At 35.4% G+C, this 19,696-nt stretch overlaps 1 protein-coding gene across 5 annotated transcripts in view; it reads right to left on the bottom strand.

Moving 5' to 3' along the window:
* POLA1 (DNA polymerase alpha 1, catalytic subunit) overlaps positions 1–19,696 on the bottom strand; it is a 207,725-nt gene that overhangs the window by 91,321 nt on the left and 96,708 nt on the right. For 4 of the 5 annotated variants that reach the window (XM_050905507.1, XM_050905517.1, XM_050905524.1 and 1 more), the window contains one exon: positions 19,078–19,209. In XM_050905507.1, coding sequence (XP_050761464.1) covers positions 19,078–19,209 — 132 coding nt within the window. Of the gene's footprint in view, positions 1–8,879; positions 8,941–19,077; positions 19,210–19,696 lie in introns of those variants that run through there. The other variant, XM_050905530.1, reaches the window with a different exon arrangement.

Raw genomic sequence — 19,696 nt, 5'->3', positions numbered from 1 at the left:
AAGCTCACCCCTGTGCTAGTGGATTCCATTTGGAGACTAGTCCTTAATTTGCCACCAAGATAAGTTTACCCAGAGTTTTCATCTCCTGCCTGTGGATCCAGAGGTTTTTGTGGGGTTTTGTGGTATGGGTTTGTTTTGTTTTTTTTTTTTTTTTACAAGCTAAAAATCATAATGCATTTATTCTACAACTCTATCAACTATTCTAAAAACAGCAGCAAAACACAAAAAGCAGAGCCCCAATTATGTACATAAACTTCGAATGCTTCCTCACAAAGGAAAGATGGCACACTTAGGAGTTTTACCAGACTCTCTAGTCTTATACTGAACTATTAAATTTGATTTTCCTATTTTCTATCCTCTTTTAAGAGATTAAAACTGTGCTGCACAGTTTCTTAATGAAATAATTTAGTGTCTCGCCTCCATTTGCATGAAGAAAATATTCAAGACAAAAATTGCAAGACGACAAAATCTTAATATGCAGTTTGGTAAAGTTCTAGTCAGTCTTTGAACAACACGTTTATCTATCCAGTAAAGCTTGTGTTAATGCGATGTAAGAGTTTGGCAAATTCAACTCTAATGGAGCATAAAAGTGCTTTTGCTTGAAAGTGAGATCATTTTTAAAAATTCAAAGCATGATCACTTTTTCCTTTTTTTGCAGGAACAATCTGATACAAGCAGCAAAGCTTAAATAAACTAGAAACATTTCAAATGATCCATAAAGGATTAATAAGCACTGCAGGAAGTCCTATAGGCTCAGCGTATACATTTTCTATCTTCTTCTCCTGCGACAGGCATGACATGAAATTCTAAACAGAACTCAAGTTTCAAAGTCACTGAATGTTAAGGTCTGCAGCTTTGATACTAGTGTAGAGTGGGGTCACCATCTTGGAATATTTAATTTAAATAGATAACAAAATATTGATTTTATTAGCATAATAAAGCCTCCAAATTATGGCCCTTCACAAAATTTTTTTCTACTCACAAATAGACGAATGGACAAAAGCAAAGCAAAAGGGGTAGTAGTAAGCTACAGGCCACTAATATAACAAGAACAAAATGACAGCTATTATTTTGGCAGAGATAATCTATGCTGAAACACAAAACACACACGCACACAATTTCTTTCAATACAATTTTCTTGTCTTCCCACTGACTTCTATGATTACCACAGAAAGCAGGGTTCTAAACACACTTCTCAATTGAATCTTCAATCAATAACAGTAAAAATTTGAGAAGGGAGATATGGGAAAACGTATTATAGCATTAGTAAGTGTTTGCAAAACAGACTGAACTTATCAATATGCATAAAAGTTGAAGGGGAATAAAATAAAATAAAAATATATCAGTAACAATGCACCATATACCTTTACTTTACTGAAATTAGTTTAAAAAAAAAAAAAAAAAAATCCACTCAAACTCCAAAATCTAACCATTAAGAGAAATTGCCCCAAGCCTGGTCCAAGTGACCAAATTATGTAGTCATACTTTCTTTTGTTTGTAGTACCACAGTTGCAAAATAAAGAATAATTCTGAATTACCAAACGGTCTTTGGGATATATGAACATTCATGGGTGCTTTTTGAACAGTGAAAAGAGTGATCATTTTAAAAATTTACAGAAAGTAACAAAACTAAGCTAAATAGAGTCTACCTACTGGTACTAGTTTCATGTTATAAAAGAGAAATATTAGAAAAGTAAGAATTAGATGCTTGCAAAAACCCAAAATGACAAAACTTCTGGGATCTCAGATGGCGGTCAGCTTGACCCAAACAAACTCAATTTGCTAGCAAGAATCCAGACTTAGTTTAACACTGACGTAGGAGAAAAGACAAATAATTCATATCAGAATTGAGAGCTCCTCGTGTTGGAAGATGGAAAAGTTTAGCCTCTGCTAAGCTTATAAGGCTGTTTACCACCCAGGCTTTCTGTTCAGAGCCAAAACAATCAACAGGAGAAACTGTTTAGGTGACAGTTACATACAAATTGGAAGAAGTTCTTACAAGAGTGGAAAATAGGAAAGATTCAGAAATGCAACAGACAAATACAAAGTTATAAAAGAGCATAAATATAAAAACCAGCACAGATAATACCGGCTATATTGGGGAGGGAGGGAGGAGAGATGTGAGAATGATAAATGTTAGCTCACAGTGAGAGACTGACGCTGAAAGGCAAAAATTATGCTAAAATAATACACTAATCAAAAGGAAAAGTGAATAAGAAGAAAGAAGCAGAGAAAAAACTGAACAAAGGACTAAAAGTAATCATTTCTCTGTATAAAGACAGCAGAGAGGCCTCGCTTGAAATGCCGTCCACAATCCTGGGCAGATCACTAAAACCAGATAGAAGAAGCCAATGCAAAGAACAGCAACAAAAGCAGCTCTATAAATTTAAAAAAAAAAAAGTATGATACAGTAAATTTTTCAGTGGTTATAAGCACACCAGATACAGTGAAATAACATCACTTTCTACTAACATTTGAAAAGAAAGAAGAACAGCCTTAGAGGGACCACAAGCATGTTACAAAAAGTAAACATATGTATCACAAAAAAGGTAAGTTTTGACTAGTTGAAAGATTTTTATTACAAATTCTCAGGACTGATAGAAGTTGATATGTGTTTAATACAGTAGCTGCCATAAGTTTGACCATCCGCAGTGCTAAAAACAATCTACATTAAGCAATTCTATGCTTGAATATGGAGAAATATAGAAGATGAAAAGGATTTTGATAAATAGCTATAGCCTTTGTGTACCCACCAAAATCACAGTTCACATCAGCGAACATCAGTGCCTGCTGATATTTAGTTTTGCCACCACTATCATGGCAAAAGAGGAATAAAAAGAGTACAAAAGACAGTCAATGAAAACAGAAGTTGACAAAAGAAAGCCTAGAAATGCGGACAATGAAGTATACAGATAATAAACTTGTTGTTTGTTTACCTTTCTTTGCAATTCAAAATAGAATTTCAGTGAAGCTGAAAAGATGACAAAACCACAGCAGTGAAAAACAGAAATATTTTAAACACTATCAAATAGCCTTTGGAACTCCTTGCCATGAAGTGCCATACAGAAGCTGTATCTGCAGTAGACTTGCGCAGTCATTTATCAGAAAAGTCAGCCACTAACTAGGAACTTGCAACTTCTACGAAAAGTTTTACTGAAAAAATTTGTCTTTGAGGGAGTTCCTTGACTCATTAAGCATCCAGCTGATGCCAGACACCAATACTACACTGGGCAAATCCCTTCATTAAATAAAACTCCTTTGTTCATAGGTTAATACTTAATCAGTCTATGGTTTTGGGCTGCAATGACCTAACAAGCATAAAAGACTGAACATTTTTCTCAATATTTAAACCAAACTTGAGTATTTGATTCCTCATGAGGTTTAAACTTGTTTAATCTTCAGAATGTGTTATTTTATGATGGTGGCAGTGCTATAGAAAGCAAGTGGTACGGCTGAAATAAAGTTAGGGCTGCTGCACAGTTCGCAGTGGGAGAGGACTGTACTTGCAAAACCAGAGAAAAATTTCAGACAAAACTATGAAATGCATTATAGATAGGTTTTTCTACCTGCATCCTCCCTCACCATTCCTGTCCAAATTAACTGTCTGTTCATACAACTTTACAACCCAATATAATAATATATATCTAGCAAAGAAAGTAAATTTGTATTAGTGTATTTTGTTTAATCTCATTTAACAATGGAACCTTGTATTTCCCATTTCAGCCTTGTTTCTCTCCTTTCCTGCAAATTCCTCTGTCTTACAGCCACATGACAAACATTTACAGTGGACCAAAAGAGACAAGAGAAAACAGACAGGCAAGTTTAAAAGGTACGTGGATGAGTGTGAAGGAAAGGGCAACAGAATTACAGCAGGACAGACTGAGCACTTTTAAAAAATTAAAAGCAGTTTCAAGGGATAACCATGAAACAGAAAAAATGGCTCTTCTTCACATAGGACAACAGATTGTAGGAGCTTCTATGCTCCTAGTATTATCTTATGAGGAAAAAAATTATCTGTTAATGAATTTATTCAATTTTTACTGTAGAACTTTCATACATAACTGTTGAATGTACTTTTATTTTTCCGAACAGTATCCTTCCCACTACTCAGAAATAATTACTAAGCAATTATGGAGGTGAGGTAGAAGAAAGATGGGAGAAAAAAATGTCTTTTGTTTTTTCTAATAGCTGATCAATTTGGCTGTTTCATATAACTAAAAAGGCAAAAATGTTAGGTGTTCAGAGCAGAAATGTGTTTTGCCAAAGGCATTATTAACAATTAATAATCATTACACAGTGCCTTGTTTACCTGACCTTGTGTAAATTTAGCAGCCTTGTAATTAGACCCATATTTTGCATATTTGTATATTTCCATGCATAGGATTTGACTCATTCATTCATCCATTAAAATTTGCTTGACAGACATAGATGGATAATCAGGGTACAATTTGTAGTTACTGGATTATAGAAAATTGCCCAAACTGTTAAGTTCAAGGAAAGCACATTCTTTTCTTTCTCTTGCAAAAGATGTAAAAGCAATTAAATATCCAAGGATGGCCCCAAGGCTCTCTGAAGAAGTAGCAGAGCTTTCATAATCCGATAGCTTTAATACAACTTTGCTCTAAAAACATGGTTGGTGGGTTAAAAAAAAAAACAACTAAAAAGAAACAACACTAATGTCTACATTTTCCTCTAGGCAATGCAACAAAGTAATTCTTCAGTAAGAAACACCTACTATAAAAGTTAACATCTTAGTATTAAGCACTTCATTGAAGTAGACATCTTGTACTCCGGAAAAAAGGGAAGATTTTTCTCCCATTTAACTACTTTCCAGTAACTTCCTAACTTTCTGAGCAGTTGGAAGAATTATCTTACTACTTTCCTGTTCAGAAAAAAGTCTTAAAATTCAATTTTTTTAAGCATTAGCCATAATAATGAAATACTATTATTAGATATGCTTAAATGTTTTAGAATAAGGTTGATTATGAGGCAGTTCAGCATATATCACTTTGTCCCCAGAAAAAAAAAAAAAAAAAGGTATGCAGAGATGGCAGCTATTGCGATAATACACCTCTGGAAATAGAAAGGTATGGAAGATCTCTAGTGAGCAGTCAGTATAGAAAGCAACAATACAGAACAGAATGGGGAATAAAGGAATTTGTTTACCTCTGTGTGTGTGCTGGTATCTTATAAAGGTGAGACAGCCTTGTCCAACAAGACAAACGTTTTACAGATTTCTTCTGAAGAAACTGACTTTTGCCCAAAAAGTCAAGTCAGACATACTCACTAAACGTGTAACACTTTTACATTTTTTAACAACTTCTGTAATCCAAAGGGAGCCTTTGTGCAGCTTCTTTCCTAACGCATGTAGCTAATGTGTCAGAAAAAGCCATTTATCTCCTCCCTATGAATCCACAGCTCACAGTAGATTTTTGTTCTTTAGTACCAAAAGTCAAATCTTTAAAATAATAAAGCAGTGGCAAGAGAGTGGAGCATATTTTTTTTTTTTTTTAAACCCTTAAGTTAGATTACCGTTTTGGCATCCTTTTTAAGATCACCTGCAAACAAAGTTTCTAAAGTATCTGCAGAGTAACGACCATGACAGTAACGTTTTAGTAAAAGACTAAAAGATAGTCCAGTAGCTTCTCCTCTGGTGGCAAGCACTTCCCCCCCCCCCCCCCATCAACTGGCCATAGTTCTCTGTGGACTCAGTTTTCTGGAACCAAATAAACTGCAATATAGTGATTCACTCACCTAACTTAAGGATTTTCATTTTTCCCTGTCATAAGCCTTGAGGGAGAAGGGAAGAAAAGAATACCAAACTCCCTCTCTTTCCTAAACTAGGAAATCTTAATTTGAATCTTAATTTTAACTCAGGTTTTAACTGCTCTCCTGACGTAACTGAAGGTCCTAAATGTTCAACTAAAGCAACAAAATGAGATCAAAAAGGCATCTTCCAGAGTTCCCAGGCTCATTTGTCCACTGTCCTCCCGAGGGAGTGGAAGAGTTGACACTTCTTGTTGGTCCTCATCTCTTCACTGAAGGTGAACGGATTAGTCCCCAACCAACACTGTCATCTTTTCCCCCAAAATTCCCTGCTGCTGGAACAATTCTGTCCCTCTTCAGACTGTCTCTCATCCAGTACATTTTTGTGTTCAGTGCTCTTTTCACAAGGACACCCCTAACAGAAGCTGAAAAAGCTTAGTACCAGGAGAAAATAAATCTCTGCTGCACCGTGATTTGACTCTTAATATTTTGGTGCCCAGACAGTTTCTCTGCTCCACCAGTACTGAATGCCAACCTCTTTGCAGGTCAAACAAGGAAACACACAGGCAGGGCCAGTTTTGCTTCCATTCCAGAAACCTGAGTGGAAGCTAACAGCGAGGACTTTATTTTCTCTGGGTAGGAAGGATGTTATATTAAATAATCATTATTTGAGGGTATGGATTATTCCAGGTGGTATCTATTTTCATTCAGATCACTGGTGGAGATCATTGAAGATTAATACCAGCAACTGAAATTATCTCATATGCCATCATCTAAATTTTGTAAATGCCAAAAGTTACGGGAACTGCCTAAAGATGGATGGATATTCAGCCTTAATGCTTCCACCATCACGACTAGATTCTTGCAGTGCTTTGCACACTGGCAGATTTCTCGTTCCTCAGTTTTTGGCACACAGTCCTCAAGTGAGGAGCAAAAGAGGGGGCGCATTTTAAAGTTTATCACGTTTCTAACCACTAGGAATGACATTTTCCAAATATCTACTCCATCACCTTCTGTAATAAGCAGGACAATGCTCCAACATACCAGTTCCAAAGTTGAAGGGTGCCCTGAGAGTTCCAAAACACTTAAGAGACATAAAAAGCAAAACTCCTTTGTTAATATCACTATTCAGACATAGTTGGAATGTCCTAAAAACAACTAATGAAGTCTGTTAGAAGAACTAATCTGAAGAAACTACCACAGACAGTGGGAAAGTTACATCTCGCATTTTCTTTCACTAACCTATTTATTTTAAGGATGTCATGCTGCCTCTGTTTTTGACTCTGAAGGTCTTTCCTACTGAAACACAGTTTTTAACAGCCTCCTAGCGCTGTATCATGTTTGATCCATTCCAGACAGTTTAGTGCCTCACCACTAGAGGATAAAGTGGAAAAATCTGTAGCTAGAGAGTTACCTGCAATTAAGCTGAGAGTGGAGAGAAGGGGAGGGAGAAAGATTTGTCTAGATGCCTTTTATCTGGAAAAAGAACTGGTCTGTAATCACAACGACTCCATCAATACGAGAGACTAAGCCTTGGTTATGATGATGGCTTCTCATGCACAGATCTATGTCTAGAAAGGCACTGGTTTAATTCATATAGAAACTAAATGTACTTCTCATTATGAAAGCTTGTAATCGCTCCTAGATCACTCCTTTCCTTATTTTCACTAGAATCTCAGATGCTTCTCAAATAGGTATTTGCTACTCAAGCATTTTTCTGAATGACACCTGATTACTGAGTGGCATCTTGCCACTAGCCTCATGAAGCCCTTCACAAATGGACTCAGCAGAAAATGTTGAAAATAAAACTTTGGACTAATCCCTGACCATTTCGTGGCAGGTAATATAAGTTTGTTTTGTTAATTCTAAGTCCTTAAGATGCCTGACTCGCTCTTGTTGGGAAGTCTCCAAAGACAAGTCAGATCATACAGAATTTTAATCATGAATTCCCTACAAGGTACTTCAGTCTCTTTCATTTAAGGGGTTGGGGAGGGAGCAGGGGTGTTCGATCCTAAAACTACCTTATGTTTAATCAGCCAGGAAACTCTCTCAAGGACCATATGACAATTCATTTTACTCCATTATTGCTACACTTCACTAATTGGGTTAAAAAAAATTTAACAAAAACCTAACAAGGTGATCCCCAAAAGATGCCCCATTAAAGGAACAAGACAGTATAAATGCTGATCCCTTATCACAGAAAGAAAGAGAGGTAGAAAGCAGTAGAAGGGAGGGGGAATTTGATTGCTTCCTTCAAACAAGCATAAAAACCACATGCAAATACTAAAGAACAGTGTGAAAAAGCATCACCAACACTGCATGAATTACTGGAAGACAATCTAATATTTCTGAACAGCTGTATTAATCTTTATGCCACTATGCATACACATACACACATATATATACATGCACATATACATAAAAAGAGAAATTCTACCAAATTCAAATTCTACATTCAATCTTTGTGCTTGATAGGTGGTTAGTGGGTAGCTTGGTATCTGCTAGTTCAATTTCAAGATCATCCAGCATGAATTGCCTCAGTATGAGAAAAAATATGTATTATCCAATAAAAATTATTACAGTAATTACAAAGTTCTTGCAGAAATCTAATGCTATATTCTGCAACAGAATTCAGCATACGCCATTTTGTATCTTTGTATTTTGGGGGGTGAGGGGGTTTTCTGTTTTTAAACAATTCTGGCCCCTTTGTAGTATAGTCGAATGTTGCTTTGGATATTAAATTGAGAATTTATCTTAAATGGAAACAAACAACTTCGCTAAAAATTAGACATTTATGACTTGCAAATTACAGATACTAATTATTTTCAGTATATACAATTATGATATTCTCAAGAGGTATTAATTTTGGGACAGATGTGCTTTCATCATGTAATTTGGAAATTAAGTTACACTCTCACGTATGGGAACTCAGAAGTCTGAATTTGTGTAAAGATAGGATTGATAGAAAGAAATTTTGTCTTGCTAATTTTCTCTCTCTCTCTCTCCCCCCCCCCCTTCCTCTCTCTGATGAGAGTGTGGCCAGCAATCCTCACAGCTGGGTTGCCTTGCACTCAAAGGAATGGGGGCTGACTGCAGAGTTGATGAGGATACACTTCCACTTGACTCCACCTCCTATTTTGTCCTTTCAGATAATTCTTCCAAATCCAGTAACTTCTAAAAATTTAAACAATGATTAAGATATACCAACTGTAAAATATGCACAATGCTAAATAGTTCACATTCATGGCAGAGTGCAGAAATTAAGTGTTGCTAATGCAAATATCTTAAAAAAGACATTAAAAATGTGCATAATCCAAATTGAAGGCATTAATACAGAAAATTCCATCAAATGAGGGTAAAAGGAAGAATATTGCTATGATGACCATATTTTCATTAAGAAAGGAAAGCATATTATTAGAAAAACGCTCTCCAACATGTGCATGCCTATAACCTTCAAAGACAGTGTGTGACAAGTGATAAAGGAAAAAAGAACACAAGAAAAATGTTAGTTAAATAAATCTCTGGGATGATATTGTTGTCGAGTGGGTGTATTAATTAAAGAAATCCATTTGGGAGTTCATACTTTCTTGTTTTCCACATTTGAACTGCAGCCACCAACACAGAAAGGAAAAAGACAAGACAAAAAGAAGTATTGCTTTCTGGTCCAGTATAAAAACCAAACGGACCTTCAAACATCAACATTTTGTTTATACTTTTCCACAGGAGGTTGAAGATAAAGATGCAAGACATTCAGAGTATCTGCTACAATTCTGAAACTGAGATTTTTATTTTTAGATGGAATGAGTTCAGTCACTGCATAAACATTTTTATCTGGAGATCTTTACTGATAGTCGTGGATTTTTGATGCCTCTCTTGCAGATGCCACTTACAAAGATAATGATTTTGTTCAGGAGAAGAGGAAAACATCTACTTGTCAAATTCTGCAGAGCCTTAATTTTCACGTAGAAACCTGGTATACCTTTGGAAAACCTCAGAAATGTTTTTCTCTCATACATTTGTGGATTCAAAGCCTAACACAATCTACTAAGCTGAAGATACTTGGATAGCCGAAACTCTGCAGATGAAAGAAAGTGAACAAAACTGTCATTTAGCCACTGTAACAGTTTTAGTAGGACTTTTTTTTTTTTTTTTTGCTGTTATAGGATGCTGCAGCTGTGGGCAGACTGAAGAGACAATAGTTTTCAGCATGGCACGGAAATAGGGAGGGGAGGTTCATCTTCAGCGATAAAAGGGCCTTTAAAACAGTGTGCCATCACAGAACACACAGGACTAAAGCACAGGCAGAGCTGCCAATTCACCAGGCTCAATTTGCAAAAAACCAGACAGTACAAAAAAACATGTTCATATGAACTAAAGTAACAGCAACTAATGTTCAGTAACAAGTAGGAGTAAAGTCCATCAGTAGATACCATATAACGAAATATAATCTGAAGACAAATCTAGCCAACCTGACTGATAAGCTTCAAGGACTCTTTAGAGACCTACACATAGGATGCTACATATGGGCCAACACCTGTTTTGGAGCACAGCTTTACTGTCTGACTACACAATGGAATAAGGTTCTGCACTCAGATCATACTATCTCCCAAAGCAGGCATACAAAGCAGTTATTTTCTTAATACTCAGGGATTAAAAAAAAAATAATCCACTTGCATTTATCCACTGAACACTGGCACTCTGTAGAAAACAGAGACCGTGTAGCATTTACAAGACCTTGACTTCTGAACAAGACACAGTGAAGCAAATGGAAAACCCTTTTATGAAGCCATGTCTAATGTAATGCTATTGTGCCATTTCTTCCTGCAGATGGGAACATTCTCACTTAAAATAAAGTAACATCTCTTTTTACTTTCAGATGATCCAAAACATCACTGGCTCTAAACTGTTTCTCTTAAACTTAAACAAACCTGTAGAAGTACAGGTATCATGAGTCAAGAGGAGCAACAAATGTCAACTCTAACACAGCACAGGCTGCTAGAATTGACCCTGGTGTTTCCTAGCACATAGGAAATCTTATAGAAAATTCATTGTGTCATCTCTGGTACTGCTTAGACTTCTCTTGGCCACTGTAAAAGAAAAATTAATAATTCCCTAGAAGTCTCATTCAGCTAGGGAGTTGCCTTCCCCATCCCTAAGCACATGAATGAAGACACAAACGCAAAGGAGTTTAGTTAAATAGTGCTGCTCAGACTCATTGCTCTGAGGTTTTTCCTGTATATGACTTACTTCTAGGAACCAAGCTGAAAGGTCTGAACTACTCATTTGATCTGTTCGATCCTTGAATGCTTACGCATTCATCCATTTTCTCTTGCTGCACTAAATACTAAATAACATCAAGAACTAAACAGCTGTTTAACTTAAGTTGAAGGTAAATTTTTGAAATAACCTTCTAACTACAAAGCTTCCATATGATGAGATTTTGAATACTGGAATCACTTCTGTTGAGGAACACCTTATTTAATTTTCCTAAGAGTATTTTACCAAGAAACAGAGCAGTGACTAAACGTTTCTGGAAATATTTTCTGACAATTTTAACTGCTTTAAACCAGAAAATGAAAATAATTCTTTTAATATCTAAGGGTACGAAAAAATAAACACCTGCAAGACCCATCCCCACTATGCCAAGGAAAAGCATGCTGAGGAAAACACAGATGAAGCTTTTCATGTATGCCCTCTGTTGCCTCCCAACCCCCATGATTTTCTTATTCAATAATCTTCAGGAACGTGGACTATGAAAGACAGCATCAAACAAAAATGTTTACAAAAGAAGGTAATGCATCAAAAATATTTTAGTTTCCCAAATACTGTAAAATTTATTTTAAGCTTTCTTTTAAAGCTGAAGGCTGGTTCATAATACAGACTAAGAAACTTTAGGATAGGTAACTTAGATTTCTTACAATTATTATAAACCTATCCATATTATATGCCCATTCAACTCTGAATTACCACAGATGGACCCACTTCAGTTTTTTAAAAAGGCTTAAAGCAAGTCATTTTCACTTTCTAAAATCAGCGTTGGACAATGGGTTTCTGTATTATTAGTGACTTCTAAAAAAAACATTTCTGATAACCACATCATTTTTAGGTCATAAACATGAAACAAATTTATCTTTGTGAAAAGAACCATGTCCAGTGAAAACGTGGTCTCTTCAGCTTCAGATTTTAACTTTGGTTCCCTGAGGGATGCAAGGTGCTTGAGTGCTGTAAGCATTGCTAGTTATGCATACCTCAACCAGCATCAAGTATTAAAGGCCAACAGACCTTGTTGACTTGTGTCATCTCCTAGCAAGCTGGTTATAAGGTGTTCTCTATTAAAAGTTTCTATAGAATAATACAGACTTATTCTGGTTTGATATTTCAATAATTTGTTGTTCCAAGTTATTATACTATAAGGCATTAACTGTACCAAAATTCCATGAGAACTGGTGGTCTTAAAACTTACTTTAAGCCTTAATTAGTTTACCTGGACTTCTGCTTCTTGTAATGTCTCTAATTAGAGACTAGTGGGATCCTTTTCCATCAAAAATTTAAATTGAACATAACAAAAACTAAACAGATTTAAAATGGCTCTCCAAAACTACTGTAAAAAGAAGATGAACATTGATCCTTTCAAGACTAGTGATTTGTCATAAATCCTCTTGTAATTCATGATTTGTTATTAAAATAGTCTCAGAAGCAGCAAATCCTACAAAGCTATATAGCATCCACAGAAGGTATCCAAAGGAGGGCACATTTGCTCACTGTCTCTCAAAGTAGCTTGCTCAGGCACTATTAGTAATACAGTTGTGGCAGACCTCTCCATAGGCTGCACAGATTTGCCCAAGATTTTAAATTCTTGGCTACAGAATCTCATAACAAATACTGGTACTGGTACACCAAAGCTACATACTTCGTAGTCAGTTTAAAGCCAGATCAGATACACAGAGCTGCAACCATATCTCTATACTGCAGCACAAACAAGCCCTCCAAGTGTTGCCAAAATTCATCATTGCTTCAACTGGGGCAACAGATCAGTTCCAACAGAGTACCTTCAAAGACAGTGCTTTCTGTAATCCTCTGAAGACAGCAACATCTTGTTATTAGATGAGTGATTCAATCACCTAGGTAAGCATTACACACTTGGTGGCAATCATAACCATGACCATATTTACCTCTGGGCACACTTCCTCTAACATGATTTTCACAATACTGCCATTTATAAGCCTAAGCAGACAAATTATTGTGATAATAAGCCCTTACATTCATGTATTCTACCTAAATTACAAAGTTAGTTCTACTCTATTGAAGCAATCCCCATTTCTTAGAACCTGTTCCACACAGTGGCCAGTCTGGGGAGCGCTTTCTACAAAGAGCTGAGAGAGATATCTAGTGTCATTAAGTCTCCTCTGGCAAGGTACCAGCCTGTGGACTAAGTGCACTAGGAGGAATCAACAGCAAACAGATACTGCTCCTTTGCTTATGTTCACTCATTCTCAGCAGCTAAAATTCGGAGTGCAGAGTCTCACACTCAGTCTCACTCAACCATCAGTGAGATGGATGCATGTCCGTCATGGCCAGTAAAATACAATGAAGACAGTTAAACCCTTTGTAAAGACATATCGATCATTACTTTGAAACACTTCACTAAAAATCATATTGATGCTGTAAGTCTAAAACAAACAATTCCTTTACAGGGCAGATCATGGAGAAGTTGCAGTAATAGTGAATCAATTCCAGTTAACAGATGCTATGAGTGCTGTGACAAATAACTGCTTACTCATCCCCAAAATGCACTACACATGGTGACCAAAAGCTTATCTTTTATTATTCAATAAACATAAATTATATCAGAAAGACAGATGTATAACGCTTTCATATGGTAGAATACTGACTGCTCTGTTCAATAATCAAGGTATTTTTAATTTCCTCCTGGTTAACCAAAACATGATTCCAAATACAACCCATTTGTCAACCTCAATCAAGGAAAGAATCAGAAAATGCTGCTGTGGAGGGGAGGAGAAAACTCTTGATAATCTGATGGCAGCCTCTCTTCCCTCTCACAGGTCCCCAGTAAACTGTGAATGGAATCACATTAATCTTTTATCTTTCATTCCAATTGCTTTCCATTCTGCCTTGTCTTGGAAGCTTTCAGTACTAAAAATAAACGTCTCGGTTTCTGTATGTATAAACCAAAATGACAGCGATACAAGTTCAAACTTGGAAAAGACTCAGAAACCCATTTCCATACAAACAGGAAGGACTCAAAATAATCACTGGAGTTAATTTGACGGCAGAGTCTAGCTATCTGATTGTGCCTACCACATCAGCTGGTGTCACAATTCCTTCTATTTTCTGGCCCTACCTACTCTTCATCACATGTCCATATACTTCTAGTACTATTAGCACAACAATAAATAAAACATTGTAGTATTGCCACTACTAAGCACCTTTCCCTTACGGCAAAGAAACTTCTTACTCCTAACCACCCACGAAACAAAAAAGCTTTCAATACATGACTGTTGCGAGAACATGATTACAAAAGTCATCACCATCATCTACAATCATATTTTCACCTGTTCATGTGGTGTACACCTGTGGGTTGTTGGCAATACACTTGATTGAAGTGTGGGAGATTCCAGATTCCCAACCAGTGAATCTTTGTTCTCTTAAACGAATATGCCATGCAATCCCAAAACCCGTGTGAATGCTATTGCCTCTTATATTATCTTGTTTATAAATCTTCTACCTTTTTAAGTGCACAAAATACTAATGCAAAACCCAAGAACATATATACAATAGTCAGAACAGCAAAATACATATATAAAATAATAATTCAAAGATCTTGAAAAGTGTACCAACGTGTTTTTATACTGCAGCCTAATGTGCAAGCAGTAGACCACCCCACCACAGGTAAGAAATGAGAAATTTTGAGGGCTACTGAACACTGAATTTTTGTAGCTGAACAGTATAAAGTTATTTAGCAGTGTTCAATAGCCTTCAAACTGACTTCTGCCTGTGGGTTACAGTGGTCCAGCAGAAAAAGACTGTAAAACAAAATCAGTGCAATACACGTTGGACCAAGATTTTTTCAATATTTTTTAAAACCCTTTTAAAGTTTGCATCATTTTATGCATTTTGAAAAACATAAAAAGATCTAAAGATGCCATACGCTATTAACTAGACAGCATATAAAGAGCATCTATGTAAAAACAGGTTTTAGCCTATAAATGTACTACTAATAATACAACCGGTGTATATTTAAAAACAAGACTGAAAAACTCCTGCTTCAGGGACAACAGCTTCCCAGTCCAACCAGTTCAGTATGAATTTTGCTACTGCTCAAATGGCATACACATTATATTGGGGGTTTTTATTCAGTTCTTTTTAGTTGGCAAAACTAACACCTCGACAGCTGAATAAGATACAGGATTCATTTTATGGATGGGAATACTGATTTTTACAGGGCTTTTTAAAAGGGGATCTAAGAGCTGGCATTTATTTACCAAGTGCTCAAAAATGAGCATTTGAATATTCTAGTGGGAAACACAAAACAGTTCCCATCATAATAATTAGATCCACTTACTATAAATTAAATGACACCCTCCTTATGCACGAAAGTTGGTCAGTTTTTCCATTTATATGTGCATATTTCAGGTTTCACCCATTCCCTAGCATGGATGTTTCATTGATGGCTGAGGGTAACACTTCAAAAATGAACTAGCTAAACAAACTTCCCAGCAGCACTTGACAGAGCTACACCTATTCTTCCCCATTTCCAAAGCAGTACAGAATTAATTACCAGTTCTATGGATCTATTGTAAGTATAATAGACTAAAGAGCTATCACAGACACATTTATTGTAAAAGCACAATCCCAAGAGTGTCTAGTAGAGGGCCAAAACGATTAACACAAATGCTTTGTCAGATCAAAGATAAAACCTGCACCGCCCAATTGAGGAATGAATTAGAACAGTGGGTTATCTTTCAAATTAACCAGGGCAGTTAGTGAGGAAAATTTCATGAAAGTGTAATTCTTAGCCTTTGTGAATCCACACAGCAGGCATTCTGCCAGCTGACAAGATGATGAAATTTTCATGCTTAAAAAAAGCCCTCTTCATTTCCCAATTTAGATTAGCTAGCATTTCTCTCTCTTTTCATGTATTTGCTCTTCTGAAGCAGAATTAAAAAAAAAAAAAAAAAAAAGAACGCAGACAACAGGATCAATCTCATAGAATAATGCATTTCTGAAAAGAAATAAAATCTTTGCATGTCATTTTTTAGATATATTTACAGTTAGGAGTAAAACTATCAAAATTGGTATTGTTAATACCATTAAAAAATCCATAAATACTGGAGCAATGGTAGCTATGTTTTGGAAGACAGGCATAAAACGTTTCAATGTTTAATGGCAAAAAATGATTGCAGAAACAGAAAATTTTATATAAAGGCGAGTAATTTACAAAAACAATGGGATTGTACGAGGCTTACGAAATTCTATTTACGCACTTACATTTACATCTCTTTAAAGAAAGAAGTATATCATAATTGTATTTATTTATTTATCAGTTCCATGTGCCAAAAAGGGCAAGTAGATTTTTTCCACTTTTAGATTTTATGGCACTCCCCCCCACCTCTAAATTTACACAGCCACATATAAAAGCATTTCAATAGACTAAAGGAAACAACATGCAATGATCTTAAACACTTAAAAAAAAAAAAATCTGATTCAAAGCTCACTGAAAAAAAGTAAGCTTATTCATTTCAGTGAGCTGTGGATCAGGCCGAAAGCCTCTTGATAGGGCTGTCTTCATAAAAGGTAGCTCATTATTTTAAAGGTTAAATTCATTTTCACATTTTATGTTTTTGTATTATGTGGTATTTGACCAACACACAAACAACATTAATATCTTAAAAAAAAAAAACAAACAAAAACCAAACCACGGAGTGACAAAGTTAGACAATATATTTGTCTATTTTAAATTGATATTTCTGTGCCTTTCAGATGCAACCACTACGATACGAGACTGTTAAATAAGCATCTCAAAGTTTCATCAAATGTTTTGGTCAGACAGTTCTTTGCCATACTACTTCTGGGTGTGTGTTTATAGCTTATAGGATTATATATATTAGTGCAAACACCCATTTGATGAATTTCAACTCCAGCTGTTATACAGTCACTACAAGTACCTGATGAAAGGAATAAACTAAAACTCATAGCACCTGATTTTCTAAGAGCTAACAGGACAAAAAGTTTACTTGCCCAACTCCACTGAAAGCCCTTTTTAAAAATTAAAATAATTGCGCAATTTGGAAATTACTTTTTGCAATAAAATAATCGCACATTTCCAGAGTCTGAATGTATTCCACAGTCAAAAAGTAGTTTTAAACCTTATTATTATAGCTAACTAGGTTAAAAGTAAATTCCCAGTACTAAAAATATAACTGAGTTTATAAAGCTTTTCTTACAATGACAAATAAATTCCTTTTGAAGGACACTTCATTATCCCATATACCCTGTAGTAAGATACTTAACAGCTTTTAATACAATGTAAGCAAATTGCAATGTTCAATATTCAAACATTTCACACTTTGGTTCGCAGCTTGGTCTTTAAAAAAAAAAAAAAAAAAAAAGGAGAACAGATTAAAATATTACACCACTTTTTGTTCTTATCAGTAATAAGAATTTTTCCTGCCCTTAAATGTATCTTCCTTCATTCATGAAGTTCACCATTGCACATCTTATGCACGTTTTCTAGCACTTTATATGCCAGAAATTACTTAGCATGTGACATTGTGTATTATCATAATGCACATACATTAAATCTAAAAAAGTTAATCAGAAGCAACTTTTATACAAAAGTAGTCTGTGTAAACATATTACTTCGACATATCATTTAATAATACATTGTATAATTTAATATAATATGCATAGTAATATCAATTGAATGATAATTTTGCAGCCAGTTGGACTTTGCAATAAAGTAACATGAGATCTTGCATTTTGGTAACTTCACCTGTCCAAGTCATCTACCTTTAACTTCAATGGAAAGGAACAATCTATCCCTACTTTGTGAAATACTGCCTGAATTTAAATACTCGAAGAAAGTTTTGTGCTCCTTTTGATGCAAAGACCTTCAAAAGAAGTATTTATACATCCAGAAATTATTAGGTTTCCAGAAAAGAGCTTAGAAAACACTTACCTACAATTGCAATAAGAACTAATATAGAAGAAAGATAACACAAAATGCACACTTAGTATTAAACTATAATGATAATGTTTAGCATTGTAGCTGCTGTCTGCAGAAGTAAGAAAACACACCACAAATTCAGTTAGCTGTTCATTTACAGCCTAAATTTTCAAAACCAGTTTTGAGTATATCAAAGGTTATGAGCCCCCAAAGGTTCTACGTGCCTTCAAAATTGATATCTGTCCTGAAGCTGTGAAAACAGGCAATGTTGGACAACCAAAAAAGGCAGGCAGGCAATAGTATGAGAAGATCTATGAAAATTTGACCAAAATGGCCAGCTGCCAACTCACAAAATATGATGCTTCTGGCACATTAAGAGATGCAAAACATATTGATATAATTTAAAAATCATGGTGGTTTTTTTCCTAATCAATCACCATTTTGGACAGTGCGAAGATGGGAATTTCAAACATTGCACATTTTTTTTTCCCCACAATGCTATACAATGCCAACCACTACCATTGGCACTTTGGATTTCTTGCACTGCCCCCCAAAAAAGAGAATTATATCAAATTAATTAACTACCCATCTTTCTCCTCTTTTTTCCCCTCTCAGTCACTATGAAGAAAGATTCATAGTATTTCCCTTCCTATTGTCCTTCAAAGGATTTTTACAGAGCTACATTCAGTTTTCCTTTTCACAATGTAACACAATATACATCAATTTGTGTTGGAGAGAATCAGATTTCAATTACATGAGAAATTGATATCTGCATATTTGATAGGCTTCACAGGTTTTGTCAAAAGCATTAAGATAATCAACTCTGCACTTTGTCTAAAAATCTGGAAAACAGAGTGCTACTACATCTGTAAAAATGCTGACACACACAGTTACAAAAATTTAAACACATCTGACTACCTTGACACTGAACTGAGAAAACAAACATTCTAAATTAGTATTTGAAATCATTAATTGATTCTTTTATTTTCATAAAGTTGGGTTTTGACATTGCATGCTATTACCTTGGACTATACAAAAAAAAAAAAGTAACATGACAGTCACTAAAAACTCAGCACCACTTAGAAAACTCATTTCATATGGCAGAATATTTTCTGAATACTTACATTATAGTATTTTCTGAGGTAGCGTCTAATATCCAACAGTAATTTGTTGTTCATTTGAACCACATAGTTGAAAGGAGGCTCTTCACATTCAGTCTTACTGCACCTTTGCAAGCTGGGTTCAATAAATCGCCCCTGGAAACAGAAGTGTAAAAACAACGTCCATCATTACAACAGATGATGGTAGCAGAAGTTATCACAGGAGTTTAGACATAATACATTTTTTTTAAAAATAATAGTCTTGAAGGGCCTCTAATATCTAGGCCTTCTTTCTTCCCATCACAGTTGGCCACACTCATATAAAGACTTCTCTGACCTACAGTTTTCCCATTCTCTTCTTAATGAAAGGTCTTCTGGAGAACATGCTTCTTCACCTGCTACGAAGTTAATCATTCAAAAAATGACGTTGAGTAAAAACATTAATCTATGGACAAATCATGCTCCCTTGTCTCCGCCCAAACAACATAGTTTTGTTGTTTTATCAGGGACATCAAAATTCTGCCTGAGCCCACTGATGAGAACATTGAAATCAACCTTATAGATACCAATTACGAAATTATCAATAGGGCTGTAGAGACAAACCTCGTTAAACAAGAATGACATGATCATATTTTATTTTCTC

Source organism: Gymnogyps californianus, chromosome 1 (assembly GCF_018139145.2).
Source record: "Gymnogyps californianus isolate 813 chromosome 1, ASM1813914v2, whole genome shotgun sequence".
Classification (NCBI taxonomy): Eukaryota; Metazoa; Chordata; class Aves; order Accipitriformes; family Cathartidae; genus Gymnogyps; species Gymnogyps californianus.
The sequence above is the reverse complement of the archived record's forward strand: the minus strand, read 5'-3'. Positions and strand labels throughout refer to the sequence as shown.